Source organism: Oncorhynchus keta, chromosome 35 (assembly GCF_023373465.1).
Source record: "Oncorhynchus keta strain PuntledgeMale-10-30-2019 chromosome 35, Oket_V2, whole genome shotgun sequence".
In the NCBI taxonomy this organism is placed as follows: Eukaryota; Metazoa; Chordata; class Actinopteri; order Salmoniformes; family Salmonidae; genus Oncorhynchus; species Oncorhynchus keta.
The window spans coordinates 58,793,495-58,819,061 of record NC_068455.1 but is presented as its reverse complement, the minus strand read 5'-3'; the positions used below and the strand labels follow the sequence as shown (position 1 = coordinate 58,819,061).

The following is a 25,567-nucleotide window of genomic DNA, read 5'->3' as shown; positions in this document are numbered from 1 at the left end:
GTACCAGGAGGTGATACAGCCCGCCAGGATGCTCTCGATTGTGCATCTGTAGAAGTTTGTGAGTGCTTTTGGTGACAAGCCGAATTTCTTCAGCCTCCTGAGGTTGAAGAGGCGCTGCTGCCCCTTCTTCACGATGCTGTCTGTGTGAGTGGACCAATTCAGTTTGTCTGTGATGTGTATGCCGAGGAACTTAAAACTTACTACTACTGTTCCATCGATGTGGATAGGGGGGTGTTCCCTCTGCTGTTTCCTGAAGTCCACTCTATTAGTTGTTCCTTGGTGAGCGCCCTTCTGACTTCTGCCCAAGCCTGTCCTTATGCCCTTTGCTTGATGACTGGCCATTGTTGTCTTGACACCATGAATCATACTGCAACCACTCTGAGAACTCGAGTAAGGTCTATGTGGTACCTGTCTGGTGACAGGTCTATTGGTCTATGTCTGGTACCTGTCTACCTGCTTGCTGAAATGGCATTCTATATGAGACTCACACCTAAGCTCTATGTTGCCATATGGACCCAGTGTCCGGAGCATTCTCGCTAAGAACTGGACCTGTATTGTAAACTTGTTGAAGGCAGCTGTATCTCCATGGCGTACATCGGGAGAGTCCATGACACTGGCTATCTTCTTTCACCAGCACTGGCCTGGTGAGGATTTTGGCAATAGTCCCCATCAGGGTGCTAGCTTGACTCTCTGGGACAAGGCAAATGTGTAACCTCTCTTGGATGGTGGCCTGGAGGCAGCAGCAGATGTTGCCTGATCCCTCATGATTTTGAGCTCACTCATCATCTTGTCCAGGAAGACTGTTGTTGAGTAAACTTTGTGGGGGTGTAGCTGGAGCTGGCTGCAGTCGGGTCAAGGGGTGGCTGGAGACTGCAAACCTTTTCCACAAGTTTCCTCATTTACTGTTTAACTTTGTCAAGCTCGGCGAATTCTCTCTGTACAGCTAGTTCAGACATATGCAGCTTCTCGTTCTCTTTATGGATCTCCTCTAGCTCTGCTTGGTAGACTGTTGGCAGCTTCCTGTGTTCCCGGTAAACGTAGGGTGTGGAGGGTTAGTATTTAGTTAGGATCCCCAATTAGCCAAGGCTGTGGCTACTCTTACTGGGCTCCAAACCTCTTCCTGGGGTCTGCTTTCCTCTGTGCTCACTTTTCCTCTGCCAGCTGTAGGGTAGCTGGGGTTATGAACCATACCCTTTGTAGTGATGACTCTGATGGTCCCACCTTTGGGCAGCATCTCATTGAACCTGGTGATTGGATGAGATTGCATGTGAAGAGGTCATATTGGCCTCTCCTGCTTGATGACAATGCCACTCCTCTTCTTGCTCATGTACATCCGATTGTGCTGTGCTATGGTGTGGTGAAGCGTGCTGTCTTTGGCTCACATAGCCTACCTTGTAATTTTATCGATGCTGTGGTAGCTGTGTCTGACGCTTCGGACAAACTGATGGCTGTGTGAAACCTTCACTCACGTAGTAGTCTTGCATCTTGCTCTGGAAGAAAGCACTGAAGATCTGTCTCAAATGGATCAAAATTAAGTGCAGGACCTGTTGGACTATATATTCTTAGAGTTTTCTTAGCACTTAATATGTGCTCTCCCATGTGCTTGTAAGGGCACAGGGTAGCCTAATGGTTAGAGCGGTGGACTAGTACCGGAAGGTTGCAAGTTCAAACCCCCGAGCTGACAAGGTACAAATCTGTCGTTCTGCCCCTGAACTGTTCCTAGGCCGTCATTGAAAATAAGAATTTGTTCTTAACTGACTTGCCTAGTTAAATAAAGGTAAAATAAAAAGACAGGTAGGATTCCAGTTGAGGTGGTTTAATAATGCTGATTCACATAGAGCAGGCATGGCACAGTGAAGGCTAAGGTATAACTTGACAATTGTTTTAACCAAGAGTGGTTGTGAAAGTAAAAGGGGAATGTAAATACAATAGTAAATGGCAGGTATAAGCTTAATACATCCTCCAATTACATTGGCTATAAACAATAATATGGCTTCAATAGGTTATGTGCTGCACAGGACAAAACAGGCTGTGACTTCACTAATAAAAGATCAGAAGGGTGTAGCCACCCAGCACTACAAAGCAGCACCATCATCCTCACACAACTGCATGAACTTGAATGCATGTCTACACAATCCACAATAAAAACAAATAAACTATACTTCACACATACAGTATTTATAGTTACAGGGCATATAAACACGGCACTGGGGAACATTATACTATACAAATCACAAATGTTCGAAATTAGATGACAAAAACAACCGAGCTAGCAAGCTTGCATTTGCAAGTTTGTGGCAAAAACGCAAATTAGCATAACAAAGATAAACTACATAATTGTCAGCGAGTACGTCCAAAACATTAACACATGAAGAGTAAGACATATGTACTCATATTTCTGAAGGGCACACGCTGGCCTTGGTAAAACAAATAATGATAACTAAAGGAAAAAACAATAGATGGCTTGAACTAATTGACTTGACTTTTCTCTAGTTACGTCCTTATCCTCAGAGATAAGGAAGAGATCGCCCAGCATGCTCTGCTCCACATAACCGGTGGGCGGAGCTACAACTCTCCAATACTGAATAGTTTATTCTCGATAGCCTTTCCTATGGTTGTGTTATATAATTCAGCACATTAAAGATACGGTGTGTAGCCAGGTAAAATCAACAACCAAAATCAACATAAACTGTCGTGAGCATGTACAGGTGCAAAACAACAAATATTCAACCAATGCCGATCAGTCAAATAACGTTCTTCTTTATTTGAGAAATTCAAATGTTCTTTGACCAGTGGGAAGTCTTATTGTTTGCTCTAATATACACAATAACTGGTTGAAAAGCAGGAAACATACCGGCAAAATAGCTAATCTTTGCGATCCTGGCATTTACACTGAATGCTAAATGATTTATTACAACAGATTTGAAGCATACAAACACTTAATAATGTGTACTGGTCACTAACTGGTTTGAATCAAGGAATTGTGTGCTGAATTCAGGTTCAGTGCATTTGGATTTCATACATGTTTGTGTGATATAAAATCAAAACCAGTATCTTAAATACAGGGATGAGACAAACAATCCTCTTGCACCCAGACAATGAGATTTTGGGTTAATTCATTCACATTAATTCCAAATCTAGCATTGTTTTCCTGAATGAAATGTCTGGATCTTGATTAAATTGAGATCACAGTTCCTCCTTGGCTAAATTACCATCAAATTAAGAATACAAAAAACAGTGAAGTACATATTTTTTAAAATGATATACAGTATCCTAGTGAATATTTTTTAACAGACACATGTTCAGTAAGAGTCCCATATCCCACAATACTCCACACCAATCTTCTTTCCACACTATACAGTATAAGAATGTGCCCACTTAGCTTTCGGGATTCTTATATGCCATATTTGATTGTCCAGCATTTTTAGATAGTTGACGGTCTTGACCATTTTTCGGGTTGTGAGAGCTATTGGTCATATACTGTCGAATGGGACGCCCTCCCTTTTATCTTGCAGCGGCTGAAAGGGAGAGTTCAAAATTAACAAACTGATTATGTATTATAAAACCCCAACCCAGGATCATACAGTATTTGAGAGGTGTGGTTGTATAAATGAGACTGCTCCTTTAACATCCCTCCCATTACAACAGGAATTTCAGTAGCCAAACGTTGTCGAACATTGCACATAGAAATGCCATGAATAGAGCTCCCGTGATTCCTTATCCCCTGTTCTACATAGAAATATGCTATCTGAATGTTACATAACGTTGCCTCCTGTTGAAATCACCCCTGGTGTGTTTACTTTGTGGTTACTCAATAGAACATTAGAGGTCAGTATTGTATTATTGTCCAGATATCTGAGTTTGGGCTGTGTCGGCTGAAAGTGGGACAATGGCCCGAGACCAAGGGGTTAATTGCACTGTGTTGCACAAATGACAGTAGCCCACATGGTCATTTGACAGATGTCTTTATCCAAAGTGATTTAGTCAAAGAATCCTCTTATCCATTATTTTTTATTATAAATCTCTCAGAGACTGCAACATCCAAATCTCCCAAACAGCTTTAAAACAACTTGATGTAATGAAGTGTAGGCTTATTGTGACAATAGCAGTCAGTTATCCAAAACCCTAACACACTTTCTCTCTCAGCAGAATTCCTGACCGCTGACACCATTTCCCCCTTCAGCTACCAGCCAACAGCTCAAGGCTCTTATTACACTCCATTTGCACACACTGTATATAGATTTTTCTATTGGGTTATTGACTGAACTTTTGTTTATCCCACGTGTAACTCTGTGTCGTTGTTTTTTGTTGCACTGCTTTGCTTTATCTTGGCCAGGTTGCAGTTGTAAATGAGAACTTGTTCTCAACTGGCCTACCTGGTTAAATAAAGGTGAAATAAAATTAAAATAAATAAAAACAGTGAAAAGAGAGGAAGGTGGAGATTGCTATGCCCAATTCCCATTTGGAGGGTAGACCTACAGATGTAGAATCTTAATTTGATCACACAATTGCAGAATAACTTTACACACAGGATCTGACCGGCAAACATTGACATTTGCCGGCCCAGGGAGCCACACAATAGGGGCTGTCCAAAATAATATGTGTTTGTGTGAGGAAGTCTGTATCTTTCATCCCCTGCTGGTCTTTCAAGGGAGGGGCAAAAAATCACAGGAAACACTTTCCCCTGCTCTCACCAGCCCAGGCACATTACTGAACATGCACAATGTAATATTAAAAGCTCCCAGCTTGCCGGGAATAATTGCATGTCCACGCCAGATAAAACAAAGTTGTTATGTAAAGGGAAGGGGGAAAGGACAGAGAACTTGGAAAAGTTAAGTAGAAGACTACTGGTATGCATGTTTCTCTTGAACTTTGATAATTTGATTGAAGCTTTCCTCCTTGTCTTCCAATTACTTGAAGGGTAGGAGTCATGGGAACTGCTTGGACTAATTGCTTGGTAGAATCTTTTCACACTACTGAGCCGAGCCAAACTGCACTGGTCTGGTTAAGCATCCACCATAGTTGCAGGAACTGTGCTGAAGAGGACCACTGTGCTGAAGAGGACCATAACAGCAATTGACAATGCTAACTTGCTAGTAAGTAAACAGTTTCAACGTACCACCTGAGGACTTCACCCCGAGAAGCATGACACCATCTTTGGTGCTGTCCGACCTGCTCTGGAAAGAAGCACTGCAAAGAGGAGAGAGCAGAGCATATTGAGAGTAAAATATTGTATTTTTCTTTAAAAGATGATGGTATATTTGAACTGTTCAAATGGGGTACTGTCTAAATTGTATCTTCATCTACAGTCCAAAGACTATACTTACTTTTCTGTTCCATTATCAATTGCCTCTGTTGAGAGACGAAAAAAAAAGGTGTGACACTTAGTTTGTAATGTCAATAGACTTCTGTGTATGTAGACATAGTGCTGTGCAGAGTCACATCTAATTGAGTAATTAAGTAATACCTGTGTGATCGTGGACCTTCATGCTTTTAAATTTGAAAAAGACGATGACAGCAGCCACCACAACTCCCAGGACTGGCAAAAGAATCCACAGCATATTCTTATCTGGAGACAAAGATGAAGCACATCTCTCTTTAGTGTGGCAGACAAAACGGTTGTTTTTCACATACTATGAGAAGTTGGATTAGTACCATCGTTCCAACAATGTATCATGTAGCCAATTTATGATGAGTTGTAATTGAACATGGCCTGACTAATGACTTTGTACACACACACACACACACACACACACACACACACACACACACACACACACACACACACACACACACACACACACACACACACACACACACACACACACACACACACACACACACACACACACACACACACACACACACACGACCCAGTCAAATGTGAAGTGTATGCACCCTCTGGTGGGTGTGTTATTGGTAGAACGTAGATCAGGAATAGGCAACACTGGTCGTGGAGTGCCACAGGCACTTCATGTTTTTGATTTAACCGACCTGGAAGACCAGGTATTTTAAATTTAGGCAATCATTGAACTGATGAATTAGCCCAGTTGGTCAGGTGTGGTGTCTCGTTGGAACAAAATCCTGCAGTAGGGTTGCCTACCCCTGACATAGATGTAGAGGTAAAGGGCCCCATAAAGTTGCTACATTACTTGATTTAGGAGTTTCTGGTTCTTCATCTCCAGCCCGGTGACCTGAGTAGAGAAATAACATACTGTAAAACTCAATATACTCTGTAGAGTGATTTATGCAGTAAATTCTATGATAACTTCTATGAACTTTCAATAACCACGAGAAGGAGATGCTAGTTCCATAATTTGGAACTTGTCATCTGGATAATGTGTCTATTTAAAATGTTATGTTTGTTTTGCTGACCGTGTGTGTTTTTCAGTGCGAGGTAAATTTGTGTCAGTGTGAGTTCATTTCTTTACAGATGATGGTAGCAGAGGACCTACTGGCATCTTGACCCGCATTCCTATCGTTCTTGTCTCCTTCCTGACCTGGAAACATTGTAATTTTTATCATTATACCATCCTGTTCATTTTCAGGTAGTGGACAAATAAGTGCATTTAGGGTAGGGTTGCAAAGCTACTGGTCATTTACCAAAGTTACCAGAATATTCAGTACTTTGGGTAATTCATTTTTGGCAATCTATGGTAACTTTGATGATTTATACTTATCTTTAATAAATGGTATTAATAAATGGTATTGATATATAGTATTCCTTCTTACAAATGAAAATAATGCCATTGTTGGTTAGATTTTATTAAATAGGCATTGTTCTCTTGAAACATATCCACTAGAAATTAATGGAAAATATGGACACAGGTCTAATAATGAATACTATATATATATATATATATATATATATATATATATATACAGTAACAGTCAACAGTTTGGACACACCTACTCATTCAATGGTTTTTATAATGTTTTTACTATGTTCTACATTGTAGAATAATAGTGAAAACATCCACACTATGAAATAATACATATGGAATCATGTAGTAACCAAAAAAGTGTTTAACAAATCAAAATATATTTTATTTGTTAGATTCTTCAAAGTAACCACCCTTTGCCTTGATGACAGCTTTCTTGATTTAGCACCTGTGTTTTATTAGTTTCTTTATGAAAATATTTAGTGAGCATCATGACAGTAGCTAAAGCAAGAGGCTATAGCAGCACACAAGTAGACATCAAATGCATGCTGGGCAGGGCATGCCCTGAGCTCATTAAGTTAGCACTACTGGAGCGAAATTGGAGTGGGCGAGAAGGCCGACGCTCCAGCCTTTGGGAATCTCGCCAATAATGAATACTATATATATATATATATATATATATATATATATATATAGAGCAGGGAAGAGAGAGAGAGAGAGCAGGGAAGAGAGAGACAGCAGGGAAGAGAGAGAGAGAGGAGCAGGGAAGAGAGAGCAAGAGAGAGAGAAACAGCAGGGAAGAGGGAGACAGCAGGGAAGAGAGAGACAGCAGGGAAGAGAGAGAGAGACAGCTTAAAGCTTTGACTATGTACAGACTCAGCGAGCATAGCCTTGCTATTAAGAAAGGCCGCCGTAGGCAGACATGGCTTTCAAGAGAAGACAGGCTATGTGCTCACTGCCCACAAAATGAGGTGGAAACTGAGCTGCACTTCCTAACCTCCTGCCCAATGTATGACCATATTAGAGAGACATATTTCCCTCAGATTACACAGATCCAAAACAAATCCAATTTGGAAAAACTCCCATATCTACTGGGTGAAATTCTACAGTGTGCCATCAAAGCAGCAAGATTTGTGACCTGTTGCCACGAGAAAAGGGCAACCAGTGAAGAACACGCACCATTGTAAATACAACCCATATCTATATGCTTATTTATTTTATCTTGTGTCCTTTACCATTTGTACATTGTTAAAACACTATATATAATGACATTTGTGATGTCTTTGTTGTTTTGAAACTATGTGTGATGTCTACTGTTAATTTTTATTGTTTATTTCACATACATACATACAGTGTTTTAACAATGTACAAATGGTAAAGGACATATATATTATGACATTTGTGATGTCTTTGTTGTTTTGAAACTTCTGTATGTGTGATGTCTACTGTTAATTTTTATTGTTTATTTCACTTTATATGTCGTCTACCTCACATGCTTTGGCAATGTTAATGAGAGAGAGAGAGAGAGAGAGAGAGAGAGAGAGAGAGAGAGAGAGAGAGAGAGAGAGAGAGAGAGAGAGAGAGAGAGAGAGAGAGAGAGAGAGAGAGAGAGAGAGAGAGAGAGAGAGAGAGACAAAAAAAAAAAAAAAACATCTAACCAGCAATGGTATTATTTACAATCAACTCTGCAACTGTCCCAACAACAGTCTTTTTTCACAACTGCCCACAGTTTGGCACCAAAACATTTACAAAAAGGACATTGACCTAGTAAAAAAAAATATACAAAAGATATTTCATGCCGAATCCCACATATTAAACACCAATGGTATCCATTAAGTTGATGGTTTATATTTAGGATAATGTTAATCTTATTTGATTATTCAACATGTTTTAAGGGAACAGAGGGCCAGAGATAATTACAGACACCTATGATAATCTGAAGTACCCAGAAGGGCCACTAGATGTCTTGTGATAAATTATATAAAATCCTTGAAAGTTACCCAAATTCTTGTAGTTTACCTGTAAACTTCCAAATTTGCAGTAATATACCCTCACTTTGCAACCCTAATTGAGGGACAGTGATAGTGCTTTAGACTTACCTGTAATTCCACCACCTGAAACTGAAGAAAACATTAATGGCAAACCATTGTTATTGGGTCATGAAGATAATACCTAAACAAGGCAGGTATAACTCACTGTTCCTAGGCCGTCATTGAAAATAAGAATTTGTTCTTAACTGACTTGCCTAGTTAAATAAAGGTCAAATAAAAAATAAAAATACATCAAGTGTTTGAATTAAGAAATGAAGGCTATCTGAAATTATGTAATATCTACACAAGCTGGCTTTGTCATATTTATTTATTAGAATGATTATACTTAAGTCACTTCCATTGATTGTTAGCTAGCGGTGGCGAGAGTTCGCTGAAGTTTTTAGTGGTTGTTTAGAGAAAACCCAACCATGGATTACAGTCTTCCTGGCCCATATAGACCACTTACAGGGTAAGGAACCATCTAACGTTGAGTTGTAAAAATCCTGAAATTCCCCTTCAAGTTACGGTCTTATCCAGTCCCAAGTTATTGGTTTAGTGGGTTATTTGATGGAACATAAGTGAATAAATCAGATTGACAGGAAAAGGTACCTTTCTCTACTGGTCTGGAGGTGGTCAAGGATCCCGGTGAAGGAAAACCATGTCTCTCTGTGGTTGTCTGAATAACTGAAGAATGACAATTTTAACTTTACTGTAATCAGTAGGCTATTTCTCGTTACAGAGAAGAAGGTATCTTTAACTCAATGCTTTGCTTGCGATCATCCATCTTATCGCTGGTGTAATTTGAGAGAGGGTAGCAATCTCCTCTTACCTTGTGGGTGGGTCTTTGATGTAGCCTGAACTGTGGCCACATTTTGGAGTGGGTCACTCGTGGGAACAGTTGTTGTGGCCTGGGTCGTTGACCCTCTGTCTGTTACCCATGATAAGGGGGAAGAATGCACTCCTTTAGAGCATTTCTAACATTTAAGATCTGGGGCAGTATGTATCAATCATCTTAGTAGGAGTGCTGATCTAGGATCAGGTCCGATCCTGTTCATGTAATCTTATTCATTGTGATCTAAAAGGCAAGACTCCTCCTAAATCAGCACTCTGAGATGCTTGATATATGGTCAGCCTCTGGTTATTATCATTTGGTTATTCCAACAGCCATGCATCTGTAGAGCTTATTTGACACGTGAGCACATCTGACCTCTGGTGTATGACCTCAGTCATAGAAATACAGTTCACAAAGCAGACTGTAGTCAGTCATTTTTTTTCAAATGGGCAATTGAAATGAAATACCATCATCCTTAGCATGTGGAGATGTGGACTGCACTGAGAGATGGGGTGGTGTTGCTGTTGGTTTGTCCGTGGCATTTACTGTTTCTGGAATGTAAAATCAGTCTAAGAGCAGAGTTTCTCATTCTAAGGTTACAATGTCCTAAGGTTTTGACAGTTATTTGAACAAGAGATTAATACAGCTGTTTGAATCTGAAACCATGTTTTGATATGTTTGCTTTTACTTACTGCGTGTGGTCTCAGCAGCGGTGGCAGAAGCATCGGTTATAAGGACAGATGTATTGGGAGGAGGAACACTCGTATTGGGTGTCTCAGTTGCTATGACGACAGATCAAAGATATTCTAACTCAGCAGTGTAAAATAAGATGCAAATCATCAAAAAGTAGCAGCAGGAGTCGTCGGCGAAGAGAGAATCTTAGACTTAAAAATACAACCAGAAAACTTTTTTTTTTTTAACTATCACTGTCTATGCGTCTGCCTATTGTTCATCTCTTGAAATATTACCTCAGAACCTCATAATATACCTACGTGGAACTTGGTCTAATGGCAGTCCATCAGGTTGCCCTGCTGCTGGTTCTGCTATTGGTGCTTCTGATCTTTTTTAACAATACTTAACTTCTGTGGCAACACCATAACCATACCGAACGACAAACAGGCAAAAAATGACTTCATGATTTAGTAAGTTGTTTACGTTTTCAAGGCTGAATGTAATATATTGTTTGCTAATACTTCCTGTTAAGAGAACCTGTAATTGTACCACATTTAGCAATAAGCTTCACCTGCAGACTAATTCTCGGTAAAGTGCGGCTCTAAATCCTAAAGCAATCTAGAGGATGTAAGAGCACTCCAAAGAGCTGACATTATGACAGATCGAAAGTCACCATTTCTATCTTGGTCGCTAAAACATTTCCTCAGAGATACTGGTCCCTTTTAGATTCAAAGGTTAGACAATTGTGTTGTTCCTGTTTGGCATGGTTTGAAAGACCACTGTCTTTCTATTTATTTTCATTTTAAATAGACCGATTTTGACGATGCACCCCTGAGAAAGCCATCCCGTCTGTGACACTTTGAGGTGGATATCCTCCGCTTCAGGCCCAGACCTGTGAAAAGCTGCATCCTGTCCCAGACAGAGTATTGTTGTCCCCTGGCCCCTACTGGCTCGAGCAGCCAAAGGGCCAGGAAGGGTTTCCTGTCTTCTCCCCCGTCAGAGAGGGGCTTCAGCTCAACTGTCTTCGTGCCTGATGTTTCACACTGACTTTTGAGCACATAACCCAATACTTGACCCCTGCTTTTGCCTCTTTTTCCTCTGCTATAGCTGCATTTTGTCTTGTACAGAGACCCCTCCTCATCGGCTGTGGCGGCAGATTCACCCCTGCCCCCACCCTTTCATAATAAGTACTGTACCTTATGGCAAGAGTAATAATCTATTTCCATGATACAGGCAAATGGAAAGTGCAATCACTAAGCCTACAAGATAGGCTAAATGCACTTGCATTTCACCCGTTATCAATTTAGTTTTCTATATATTATGGTGGGACATATTTGCAAGGGAGAAAACTGCCATTTCTCTCGCCACTCTAGAGAGGCTTGCACTGCAGTGACCTTTGATTGGGTGTTTCTTGCAGATGTTAGATTCATACTGGAAGGAGATTTGCTGCCGATTGGACCATTTCACTTCGAAAGGGACTCAGGACAATAATCTCTCCCCCTGTGAAAGAAGGGGCAGTTTGGTTCCCACTGACTATCTGCAGTTCCAATCACCTCTCTGGGCAGCACATGGCAGTTAACGATCCTCTTGGATCCGTGCCCATGATCCAATCAAAACAAACTATCTGGAGACTTCCTCTTTTTTTTCCACCAGCCCACGTAACCACATTAATTTGTCTTGGGCCTGGACATGGTTTTATTCCTAGATGTTTTGTCTTTGTTATCCGTGTTGTCCGATGCATTACGTCCCCCGAATAGATCGCCAAAGATGGCTAAAGTTGATCATAAGTCGACTTGAAATAAAGTCGACTTGAAATAAAGTAGACTTGAAATAAAGTAAACTTGAAATAAAGTCGACTTGAAATAGATCCTAGATGAAACATAGTAGACTTGAAATAAAGTCGACTTGAAATAGATCCTAGATGAAACATAGTAGACTTGAAATAAAGTAGACTTGAAATAGATCCTAGATGAAACATAGTAGAAATAAAGGTGTAAAGTGAACACAAGGTGGTGAACAGGGTTCCTCACACATACCTAATAAAGACTATTTTAGGTGTGCATTTTGTCTTTCAATATACCTTTAATAAAATAGGAATAATTTAGGTCCTGCCAATAGCTTTGGTTGGTCTCCCTGTCAACATTCATGGCCATGTGTCCCTCTTGGGTGACTTGCACCACGGGGAGGTTTCCGAGTTATCCTGGTAACACTTGACGCAACTTAACACAAAGTGTTCAGAAATTGTATACTACTTTATAAATATGAATTGCACCTTATCAAGGTTTGTGGCTGTACCTTCCTCCACATGAGGCTGACCAGGATAACATACATTATTTTGGGAACACTACACAAGATTTCGAATCAACGACAATAAAAAACAACGCTGCTCTTATCTCAGGCTAGGGCAAAAATGTTGAACATGGAGAAATGTTGAACATGTGAGCCTGTCTGTTAGAACAACTCCCAGACATACTGTGTTTCATGTCATACTATAACATAATTCATGATCCAAATGTCTATATACAAGATTTTTGGTGCAAACCAAGTCTGGTTAAGATGGTAAGTAAATACTACAGCCAATTAAAACAATGATCAAGACAAAATAACATAAAACACAATAAACTTCAACTACTGGTAAGTCATGTTGTCTATTTTTGAAGTATACATTTTTCCCGACTACAACTTTTTAAATCCATTACTGACTGAATAAAAAAAACATATGATCTCCGATCCAAGTATGTTTGTAGTAATTTTTTACTCCCAAAAGCAGATCTAAATATCCATGTAGGCTTTACCTGTAGTGAGGAGCTTGAGCGGGGTTAGGAGGAGGATAAGAAGAGCAATCCGAAAGGTCTTCATGGTGGTTCTACTGAGCGCTCCCGTCCTGGGTCCTTTTTAGGGATCTGCAGAGCTGTGTGAGCCACTGCTATCAACCACTGGAAAAGTTGTTCACATTCTTGCCGATTGCTGCTTATTGGCACTTTCTTTGATAAAAAAAATGGGAGGAAGTAGACCAGCTTCCCTTGAGGTCAGAGGGTATGGGGAGGCTGCTTCGGCCAGTGGGAGAAGTCTTTCACGTGTCCCAGCTTGGACAGGAACTCAGCCCCTAAGGTGTGTTTGTACTTCCACGCCAACTCCTGTCACTTATTTTTTCCTGCCCGCACGTTGCAGGCGTGGCCGGTGTGAAGGAATCTAGTAAGTGTCTCAGACTAGGCTGGGCTGTGTATGACCCAAAACAACATGTACAGATGTAGGATCTTAATTTGATCACTCTTTTGTTGCTGAGAATTTTCCTGCAAAGCAGGAAATGCAAACGGGTAGTGTATTTGAGTTTTAGAAGGCTTCTAAAGGTTGTAATTTCCACATTTTCCACCAATTTCCTACACCTGTAAGGCCTATCAGTTCAGAATGGGCTTTCAGGAAAATAATTTAGCCTCAAACTGAACTGCATGTTCTGCTCTTCAGCATACCCTTGAGACACCCACATTTTCAAAGGAACTCATTCAAGGTGACAAATAATTGTTACACTTCTTATGTGAACCGTGCTCAATAAAACCAATATAATAAAACCAATATAGCATTGATCTCCTACCATGCCTCAATTCTGAGCAATTTGTTGGTTGCACAAAATGATGGTATATTGGCAACACTTTGATTTACAGTTCTCTGTAAGTCTTCCCTAAGTCGTTGTATATGAGAATGTGCCAGCTTATAATGAGGGCAACAAAAAATAAATTACGCCCTTGTTTAAAAAAATACACTGTAAACCCAATTATTAGATGTAGTATGTAATCATATAACAAAATATAATTGCAATGAAAATAAAGTCAATATCGTTTGATAAATAAATATAATGGACTGAGTGTCCATTTTTTTGCGTGAAGTGTTAAATGCAGAAAAAGGGTGTATAAATCACTGCCTATAGCAACTCAAAGCCATTAATTTGATTATTCATAATTTCAATTAATTATTTAAAAAAATATAAAGTATGAGCAGAAGCAGCGCACATCTTTCTGAAGGGATCTCATTCTTGAAAAGCGAAAATTCCAACTCCATATTTTTTTTACCAAGTACTATGCATTTTTCATATACAGTTGAAGTCGGAAGTTTGCATACACTTAGGTCGGAGTCATTAAAACTCGTTTTTCAACCCCTCTACAAATGTCTTGTTAACAAACTATAGTTTTGGCAAGTCGGTTAGGACATCTACTTTGTGCATGACACAAGTAATTTTTCCAAGAATTGTCATAAGGTGAATGCACCAATTTGTAAGTCGCTCTGGATAAGAGCGTCTGCTAAATGACTTAAATGTAAATTTAAATGTTTATAAACAGATTATATCACTTATAATTCACTGTATCACAATTCCAGTGGGTCAGAAGTTTACATACACTAAGTTGACTGTGCCTTTAATTAAACAGCTTGCAAAATTCCAGAAAATGATGGCATGGCTTTAGAAGTTTCTGCTCCAAAACCGCCATAAAAAAAGCCATATTACGGTTTGCAACTGCACATGGGGACAAATATCGTGCTTTTTGGAGAAATGTCCTCTGGTCTGATGAAACAAAAAATATAACTATTTGGCCACAATGGCTTGCAAGCCGAAGAACACCATTCCAACCGTGAAGCATGGGGGTGGCAGCATCATGTTGTGGGGTGCTTTGCTGCAGAAGGGACTGGTGCACTTCACAAAAAAGATGGCATCATGAGGGCGGAAAATTATGTGGATATATTGACGCAACATCTCAAGACATCAGTCAGGAAGTTAAAGCTTGGTTGCAAATGGGTCTTCCAAATTGACAATGACCCCAAGCATACTTCCAAAGTTGTGGCAAAATGGCTTAAGGACAACAAAGTCAAGGTATTGGAGTGGCCATCACAAAACTCTGACCTCAGTCCTATAGAACATTTGTGGGCAGAACTGATAAAGCGTGTGTGAGCAAGGAGGCCTACAAACCTGACTCAGTTACACCAGTTCTGTCAGGAGGAATGGGCCAAACTTCACCCAACTTATTGTGTGCAGCTTGTGGAAGGCTACCCGAAACGTTTGACCCAAGTTAAACAATTTAAAGGCAATGCTAGCAAATACTAATTGAGTGTATGTAAACTTCTGACTCACTGGGAATGTGATGAAAGAAATACAAGCTGAAATAAATATTTCTCTGTACTATTATTCTGACATTTCACATTCTTAAAATAAAGTGGTGATCCTAACTGACCTAAGACAGGGAATTTTTCCTATAATTAAATGTCAGGAATTGTGAAAAAATAGGTTTAAATGTATTTGGCAAAGGTGCCGGAAGAAATGGCAGCAGTTTTACGGGCGCCCAACCAATTGTGCTATTGTGTGTGTTTTTTTTGCGTTATTTGTAACTTATTTTGTACATTATGTTTCTGCAACCGTATCTTACGGCAAAAAAAGAGCTTCTGGAAATCAGGACAGAGATCACTCACCTCGAATTAGACAAATATTTTTTCTGCTACAAAGACATTCTCCAAACACCCCACAGGACCGACATCCCCGTTATTTGCAAGAGGAAGCGACGCAGGTACAGAGGACAAAGAGCCGGATGCCTGGTCAGGACCCGGAGAAGGCGACTGGGAAAGCTAACGTTACCGTCAAAACTACTCGCAAACATTCAATCATTGGACAATAAATTAGATGAGGTACGATCACGAATATCCTACCAACGGGACATCAAAAATTCGCTTTATATTGTGATAAATTGCAGGCCACACTACTTGACTAAAGAGTTTTCAGCTATACTTTTCGTGGCTGTTTATTTACCACCACAAACAGATGCTAAGACCGCACTCAGTCAGCTGTATAGGGAAATAAGCAAACAGAAAACCACTCACCCAGAGGCGGCACTCCTAGTGGCCGGAGACTTTATTGCAGGGAAACTAAAATTAGTTCAACCAAATTCCTATCAACATGTTATATGTGCAACCAGAGGGAAAAAAAATCTAGATCACCTAACACCTTTTTTGCACTATTGGTTAGGGCCTGTAAGTAAGCATTTCACTGTAAGGTCTACCTACACCTGTTGTATTCGGCGCACGTGACAAATAAACTTTGATTTGATTTGTATGTAAACTTCCGACTTCAACGGTATTCAAAAACGCTCATTACTGCTTTTTTTTCTAAGGGATTGGTGAAGACAGCTCATTGTGGAAGAAAATGAATGAAGCGGAAGAGTGTGAAGCAGCCAGAATGCTATTGATGACGTCTTCCATTCTTCTTTGTTTTCATACGAGTGTCACGCACCCAGATGACCTTACACTGGTTGCTTGAGAATGTTGTTGTTATAGTATTGAGGTTGCAGACATTCACTTCCCCCGTATGAAGAATGAAAAACAGATCTAAAGAACTTCTGGATAGATCTACTGAATTAGCATTCTAAATCCAGATATGTGCTTGCTAGAGGATTTGATGAAATAGTCGTTACTTGCACCTTCATGCAAATCATGTAAAAAATGTGCACACACAATTAAAAAAAATGTAAACAAATGACATTATATCAGTGAATCCTCACTTTAAAAAGTGTAGGGCCAGGATTCAATCCAATTGTGCTTTGCAGCTATTCACCGACATATGCTGTGTTAACCGTGAATATGGTCTCCGTGAAGGCAGGAACATTGCCTTTTAAAGGTGCATAGCCGACAAAGCGCGATCAGATTAACTTTGAGCTTTACCTGTGAGGTTTATTACTTTGCTCCATTCCAAAGTCAAGGCTCTGGCCTTCCCTAAACAGGATGTTAGAACCTGCTTCCTTCAATTGTGCATTGTTTCTCATGTACAACTGAACAAGTCTGACAAGGGCCACTGGGAGGGACTCCAGCTGCAGCTCTACCTCACGCTCGTGACACTGTCAGAGCCCCACCAAACCAGTCTTAAATGTTGGTGGCACTGGCCTGCTTTTTGATGATATGTACATCTTGCAGAGTGTAGCTTGAAAAAGCTAACATTGGGTAACACACTTTCTAATTAATTGAATTAGCTGGGGTTTCATCTTGACGAGTCACTATCAATGACCATTATCATTGTTGTTACTATTGTTATGGTCCAATAAATATATATATATTTTTTCACTCTGCTCTGTGGGAATACAGCTATTGATCGAAGGTCAGAATCAGGGTGGGAATGTGTTTGTTAAGGAAATATCTAAAGCATCCCAGGCATTACTCCTCTTAAAGGAAAGTATTCAGAACCCTTGACATTCTCCACATTTTGACATGTTACAGACTTATTTTAAAATGGATTAAAAAAATGTTTTCCCTCATCAACCTACACCCAATATCATATAATAACTAAGTTAAAACAGGTTTTTAGACATTTTTGCAAATTTATTAAAAATAAAAACGGAAATATCACATTCACATATGTATTCAGACCCTTTACTCAGTACGTTGTTGAAGCACCTTTGGCAGCGATTACAGCTTCGGGTCTTCTTGGGAATGGCGCTACAAGCTTGGCACACCTGTATTTGGGGAGTTTCTCCCATTCTTCCCTGCAGATCCTCTCAAGCTCTGTCAGGTTGGATGGGGAGCATCACTGCACAGCTATTTTCAGGTATTTTCAGAGATGTTAGATCAGGTTCAAGTCCGGGGTTTGGCTGGGCCACTCAAGAACATTCAGAGACTTGTCCCGAAGCCTCTCCTGCGTTGTCTTGGCAATGTCCTTAGGCTCGTTGTTCTGTTGGAAGGTGAAGTTTTGCCCCATTCTAAGGTCCTGAGCGCTCTGAACCAGGTTTTCATCGAGGATCTCTGTACTTTGCTCAGATTATCTTTCCATCGATCCTCACGAGTCTCCTAGTCCCTGCCGCTGAAAAACCTCCCCACAACATGATGCTGCCACCACTATGCTTCACCGTAGGGATGGAGCCAGGTTTCCTCCAGATGTGACACTGGGCATTCAGGCCAAAGAGTTCAATCTTGGTTTCATCCGACCAGAGAATCTTGTTTCTCATGGTCTGAGAGTCCTTTAGGTGCCTTTTGGCAAACCTAGGGCTGTCATATGCCTTTTACTCAGGAGTGGTTTCCGTCTGGCCACTCTACCATTAAGGCCTGATTGGTGGAGTGCTGCAGAGATGGTTGCCCTTCTGGACTGGAAGGTTCTCCCATCTCCACAGAGGAACTCTGGAGCACTGTCAGAGTGGCCAAAAAGTGGTCAGATGAAGCAGATGCTTAACTACAGGACTGTTTTGCTATCACAGACTGGAACATGTTCTGGGATTCTTCCGATGGCATCAGTCACTGGCTTTATCAATAAGTGCATTGAGGGCGTCATCCCCAAAGTGACTGTACGTACATACCACAACCAGAAGCCATGAATTACAGGCAACGTTCGCACTGAGCTAAAGGATAGAGCTGCCGCTTTCAAGTTGCGGGACTCTAACCCGGAAGCTTATAAGAAATCCCGCTATACCCTGCGACAAACCATCAAACAGGCAAAGCGTCAATACAGGGCTAAGATTGAATCATACTACACTGGCTACGACACTCGTCTTATGTGGCAGGGCTTGCAAACTATTACAGACTACAAAGGGAAGCACAGCCGTGAGCTGTCCAGTGACACGAGCCTACCAGATGAGCTAAATCACTTCTATGCTTGTTTTGAGGCAAGCAACACTGAGGCATGCATGAGAGCATCAGCTGTTCCGGACGACTATGTGATCACGTTTTCAAAAGCTGGCGTGAGTAAGACCTTTAAACAGGTCAACATTCACAAGGCTGCGTGACCAGACGGATTACCAGGACGTGGCAGGTGTCTTCACTGACATTTTCAACATGTCCCTGATTGAGTCTGTAATACCAACATCTTTCAAGCAGACCACCATAGTCCCTGTGCCCAAGAACACAAAGGCAAACTCCCTAAATGACTACAGACCTGTAGCCATGAAATGCTTTTGAAAGGCAGGTAATTGCTCACATCAACACCATTATCCCAGAAACCCTAGACCCACTCCAATTTGCATAGCGCCCAAACAGATCCATAAATGATGCAATCTCTATTGCACTCCACACTGCCCTTTCCCACCTGGACAAAAGAAACACCTATGTGAGAATGCTATTCATTGACTACAGCTCAGCATTCAACACCATAGTACCCTCAACACTCATCACTAAGATAAGGATCCTGGGACTAAACACCTCCTTCTACAACTGGATCCTGGACTTACTGACGCACCGCCCCCAGGTGGTGAGTGTAGGTAGCAACACATCTGTCATGCTGATCCAAAAACCTGGAGCCCCCCGGGGGTGCATGCTCAGTCCCCTCCTGTACTCCCTGTTCACCCACGACTGCATGGCCAGGCATGACTCCAACACCATCATTAAGTTTGTAGACGACACAACAGTGGTAGGCCTGATCACCGACAACGATGAGACAGCCTATAGGGAGGAGGTCAGAGACCTGGCCGGATGGTGCCAGAATAACAACCTATCCCTCAACGTAACCAAGACAAAGGAGATGATTGTGGACTACAGGAAAACAAGGCCCGAGCACGCCCCCATTCTCATCGACGGGGCTGTATAGGAAGGAGCAGGTTGAGAGCTTCAAGTTCCTTGGTGTCAACATCATCAACAAACAAGAATGGTCCAAACACACCAAGACAGTCGTGAAGAGGGCACGACAAAGCCTTTTCCCCCTCAGGAAACTAAAAAGATTTGGCATGGGTCCTGAGATCCTCAAAAGGTTCTACAGCTGCAACATCGAGAGCTTCACTGCCTGGTTTGGCAATTGCTCGGCCTCCGACCGCAAGTCACTACAAATCAAATCAAATCAAATTTATTTATATAGCCCTTCGTACATCAGCTGATATCTCAAAGTGCTGTACAGAAACCCAGCCTAAAACCCCAAACAGCAAGCAATGCAGGTGTAGAAGCACAGTGTCTAGGAAAAACTTCCTAGAAAGGCCAAAACCTAGGAAAAAACCTAGAGAGGAACCAGGCTATGTGGGGTGGCCAGTCCTCTTCTGGCTGTGCCTGGAGATTATAACAGAACATGGCCAAGATGTTCAAAGGTTCATAAATGACCAGCATGGTCGAATAATAGTAAGGCAGAACTGTTGAAACTGGAGCAGCAGCATGGCCAGGTGGACTGGGGACAGCAAGGAGTCATCATGTCAGGCAGTCCTGGGGCATGGTCTTAGGGCTCAGGTCCTCCGAGAGAGAGAAAGAAAGAGAGGAGAGAATTAGAGAACGCACACTTAGATTCACACAGGACACCGAATAGGACAGGAGAAGTACTCCAGATATAACAAACTGACCCTAGCCCCCCGACACATAAACTACTGCAGCATAAATACTGGAGGCTGAGACAGGAGGGGTCAGGAGACACTGTGGCCCCATCCGAGGACACCCCCAAACAGGGCAAAACAGGAAGGAGAAAACCCCACCCACTTTGCCAAAGCACAGACCCACACCACTAGAGGGATATCTTCAACCACCAACTTACTATCCTGAGACAAGGCTGAGTATAGCCCACAAAGATCTCCGCCACGGCACAACCCAAGGGGGGCGCCAACCCAGACAGGATGACCACAACAGTGAATCAACCCACTCAGGTAACGCACCCCTTCCAGGGACGGCATGAGAGAGCCCCAGTAAGCCAGTGACTCAGCCCCTGTAATAGGGTTAGAGGCAGAGAATCCCAGTGGAAAGAGGGGAACCGGCCAGGCAGAGACAGCAAGGGCAGTTCGTTGCTCCAGAGCCTTTCCGTTCACCTTCCCACTCCTGGGCCAGACTACACTCAATCATATGACCAACTGAAGAGATGAGTCTTCAGTAAAGACTTAAAGGTTGAGACCGAGTTTGCGTCTCTGACATGGGTAGGCAGACCGTTCCATAAAAATGGAGCTCTATAGGAGAAAGCCCTGCCTCCAGCTGTTTGCTTAGAAATTCTAGGGACAATTAGGAGGCCTGCGTCTTGTGACCGTAGCGTACGTGTAGGTATGTACGGCAGGACCAAATCAGAGAGATAGGTAGGAGCAAGCCCATGTAATGCTTTGTAGGTTAGCAGTAAAACCTTGAAATCAGCCCTTGCTTTGACAGGAAGCCAGTGTAGAGAGGCTAGCACTGGAGTAATATGATCAAATTGTTTGGTTCTAGTCAGGATTCTAGCAGCCGTATTTAGCACTAACTGAAGTTTATTTTGTGCATTATCCGGAAGCCGGAAAGTAGAGCATTGCAGTAGTCTAACCTAGAAGTGACAAAAGCATGGATTAATTTTTCTGCATCATTTTTGGACAGAAAGTTTCTGATTTTTGCAATGTTACGTAGATGGAAAAAAGCTGTCCTCGAAGTGGTCTTGATGTGTTCTTCAAAAGAGAGATCAGGGTCCAGAGTAACGCCGAGGTCCTTCACAGTTTTATTTGAGACGCCTATACAACCATTAAGATTAATTGTCAGATTCAACAGAAGATATCTTTGTTTCTTGGGACCTAGAACAAGCATCTATGTTTTGTCCGAGTTTAATAGTAGAAAGTTTGCAGCCATCCACTTCCTTATGTCTGAAACACATGCTTCTAGCGAGGGCAATTTTGGGGCTTCACCATGTTTCATTGAAATGTACAGCTGTGTGTCATCCGCATAGCAGTGAAAGTTAACATTATGTTTTCGAATAACATCCCCAAGAGGTAAAATATATAGTGAAAACAATAGTGGTCCTAAAACGGAACCTTGAGGAACACCGAAATTTACAGTTGATTTGTCAGAGGACAAACCATTCACAGAGACAAACTGATATCTTTCCGACAGATAAGATCTAAACCAGGACATGTCCGTGTAGACCAATTTGGGTTTCCAATCTCTCCAAAAGAATGTGGTGATCGATGGTATCAAAAGCAGCACTAAGGTCTAGGAGCACGAGGACAGATGCAGAGCCTCGGTCCGATGCCATTAAAATGTCATTTACCACCTTCACAAGTGCCGTCTCAGTGCTATGATGGTGTCTAAAACCAGACTGAAGCATTTCGTATACATTGTTTGTCTTCAGGAAGGCATTGAGTTGCTGCGCAACAGCCTTCCCTAAAATTTTTGAGAGGAATGGAAGATTCGATATAGGCCGATAGTTTTTTATATTTTCTGGGTCAAGGTTTGGCTTTTTCAAGAGAGGCTTTATTACTGCCACTTTTAGTGAGTTTGGTACACATCCGGTGGATAGAGAGCCGTTTATTATGTTCAACATAGGAGGGCCAAGCACAGGAAGCAGCTCTTTCAGTAGTTTAGTTGGAATAGGGTCCAGTATGCAGCTTGAAGGTTTAGAGGCCATGATTATTTTCATCATTGTGTCAAGAGATATAGTACTAAAACACTTGAGCGTCTCTCTTGATCCTAGGTCCTGGCAGAGTTGTGCAGACTCAGGACAACTGAGATTTGGAGAAATACGCAGATTTAAAGAGGAGTCCGTAATTTGCTTTCTAATAATCATAATCTTTTCCTCAAAGAAGTTCATGAATTTATCACTGCTAAAGTGAAAGTCATCCTCTCTTGGGGAATGCATTTAGGCATTTTCACGTTCTAATGAAAAGCATGCCCAGAGTAAACTTCCTGCTACTCAGGCCCAGATGCTAATATATGCATATTATTAGTAGTATTGGATAAAAAACACTATGAATTTGAATGATATAACAGAACTCATAGGAACTCATAGGGCAGACAAAAACCTTTGAAAAATCCAACCAGGAAGTGGGAAATCTGAGGTTTGTAGTTTTTCAACTCATTGCTTATCGAATATACAGTGTCTATGGGGTCATATTGTTCCTAAGGCTTCCACTAGATGTCAACAGTCTTTAGAACCTTGTTTGAGGCTTCTACTGTGAAGTGGGGGTGAATGAGAGCTGATTGAGTAAGGAGTCTGCCAGAGTGCCATGAGCTGATCACGCTCGCTCACGTGAGAGGTAGCTGCGTTCCATTGCAATTCTAAAGACAAAGGAATTCTCTGGTTGGAACATTATTGAAAATGTATGTTGAAAACATCCTAAAGATTGATTCTATACATCATTTGACATGCTTCTATGAACTGTAATATAACTTTTTGAACTTTTCATCTGAACTTTCGCCTGGACTTGCCCGCGCCTCGTGAGTTTGGATTTGTTTACTAAACGCACTAACAAAAGGAGGTATTTGGACATAAATTATGGACTTTATCGAACAAAACAAACATTTATTGTGGAACTGGGATTCCTGGGAGTGCATTCTGATGAAGATCATCAAAGGTAAGTGAATGTTTGTAACACCATTTATGACTTTTACTGACTCCACAACATGGCGGGTATCTGCATGGCTTGTTTTTGTGTCTGAGCTCCATACTCAGATTATTGCATGGCTTGCTTTTTCCGTAAAGCTTTTTTGAAATCTGACACAGCGGTTGCATTAAGGAGAAGTATATCAATAATTTTGTGCATAGTACTTGGTATCTTTTATCAAAGTTTATTATGAGTATTTCTGTAAATTGATGTGGCTCTCTGAAAATTCGCCGGATGTTTTCGAGGCACAACATTACTGACCATAAAGCGCCAATGTACACTGAGATTTTTGGATATAAATATGAACTTTATCGAACAAAACATACATCTATTGTGTAACAAAGTCCTATGAGTGTCATCTGATGAAGATCCTCAAAGGTTAGTGATTCATTTTATCTCTATTTCTGCTTTCTGTGACTCTTCTCTCCGCTAGCGGAACCCCTAGCCCTAACAAGTTTTAACAGGACATTTGTAAATCATGCAGCGCCTTATGTCACCATCGCAGATTTTCGAGAAACAACAAATGTTGGTACTGTGGTATCCCAGGAGGTCTAACCCGGGGGGTGGTAATAGAGGGGAGGTACGTGATGCGACGTTGGCTCCCTCTGCTGGGAGTACACAAGCTGGGCACCCCGACACGGATAGCTCCAAGTGGAGGTAATTAGGGGAAAGTGCCAACCAGCCGTGGAGGCCACATAAGGCTACAACCGGGGGAGCACTGTGGCACACCGCGGGAGAGGACCGGAAGAGACCGAAGAGTGCCACTATGAGTGTGGTGAGCCGGGACAGCTCCCGGGAGGAGGCCATGCTCTCCACATCCCCCAGCTCTGGGTTAACCCGGATGGCGAGTTATGTCATCTCCTGGTGGGCGCACTCCGATGGTTCCTGTACGAATCAATGGTATCGACACCAGTGCTCTGCTGGACTCCGGCAGCATGGTAACCCTGGCCCACCCACAGTGGCTCACCCGAGAGGGGAAAGATGAACCGGGGGACGAGGAGGAGACAGTGTCCTGTGTACAAGGGGACACGAAGAGGTACCCAACTGTGCCGGTGAGGTTAACCACCCCGAAGGGGGAGTGCCAGATGCTCGTGGGGGCTGTTCCTAATTCTCCTCGGTGGATATTGCCCGGTACTGTGGAGGAGGGACCTGGGGAGGCACGCAAGTGAGGTAGGAAGAAAAGGAAAGGACAGTGGCCTGTGCAACCCACCCACCTCCACGAGAGGTGTCCACTGGGCCCGAGTCGGACTCGGAGGAGGGAGATGACCCTGCTCCGGCAAGCGACCCACCGTGCGAGGAAGACCTCAGGATCCCCTTTATGGAGGTGGAGGCCCCAGACGGACCTCCCGACATGGGAATCCTCACGGGTCCGTTCGGGATGGCCCAGTTAGAAGACCCCAATCTCCAGAATGCTAGGGGCCAGGTGCTTTTGGTGGATGGCTGACTGTTAACTGGGGTAAGTGAGTGGCGCTACCCCCACTTCGCCATCGAGCGTAATTTATTGATTCAGGCAGTAAAGCACAATGGGGAGACAAAAGACTTGTTACTCATACCCAGGCAGTATGTTAGGACTGTGTTGCAGCTTGCCCACACCCACCTGCTTGGGGCACATCTGGGGATGGAGAAAACCAGGGAGTGGATCGGGAACTGCTTTCACTGGCCTGGAGTCAAGCGTGGCGTGGAGGACTACTGCCGTAGTTGCCCGGAGTGCCAGATCACAGCTCTGAGGGTACATTATAGAAACCCTTTGGTTCCCTTGCCCATTATAGGAGTGCCATTTGAGCGGGTGGCAATGGATCTGGTGGGTCCATTGGTATTCCGCGGGAAATCCTGACGGACCAGGGCACCGCATTCATTACCCGTGTGATGAAACATGTCTGCAATCAATTACGAATAAAACAGGACCAGTGTGTACCATCCACAAATGGACGGGGATTAGTTGAATGCTTCAATAAGACCCTAAAGCAGATGCTGAAGAAGTCATCAAGGGAGACGGGTGGAACTGGTACCAGCTGCTGCCCCACCCGATGTTCTCAGTGCGCAAGGTACCCCAAGCATCCACTGGGTTCTCCCCCTTTGAGCCCCTGTATGGCCATCGGTCCTGCGGACTGCTGGACCTAG

At 42.3% G+C, this 25,567-nt stretch overlaps 1 protein-coding gene across 2 annotated transcripts; it reads right to left on the bottom strand.

Annotated features, from left to right (window-relative positions):
* Positions 1-2,739: 2,739 nt before the first annotated feature.
* On the bottom strand, positions 2,740-13,306 carry LOC118368745 (uncharacterized). 2 transcript variants are annotated; one of them, XM_035753106.2, is made up of 12 exons: positions 12,992-13,302; positions 10,217-10,306; positions 9,992-10,075; positions 9,522-9,620; positions 9,302-9,376; positions 8,762-8,782; positions 6,456-6,500; positions 6,153-6,194; positions 5,468-5,569; positions 5,328-5,352; positions 5,120-5,190; positions 2,740-3,518 (listed from the first exon to the last, which is right to left on the bottom strand). In XM_035753106.2, exons 1-12 carry the CDS (start codon positions 13,053-13,055, stop codon positions 3,505-3,507), a joined length of 732 nt encoding a protein of 243 aa, XP_035608999.1. In that variant the 5' UTR covers positions 13,056-13,302; the 3' UTR covers positions 2,740-3,504. The 2 variants fall into 2 exon arrangements, with proteins under 2 accessions (XP_035608999.1, XP_035609000.1); XM_035753107.2 differs by lacking the exon at positions 8,762-8,782 and having other exon boundaries at positions 12,992-13,306.
* Between the last annotated feature and the right edge of the window lie 12,261 nt (positions 13,307-25,567).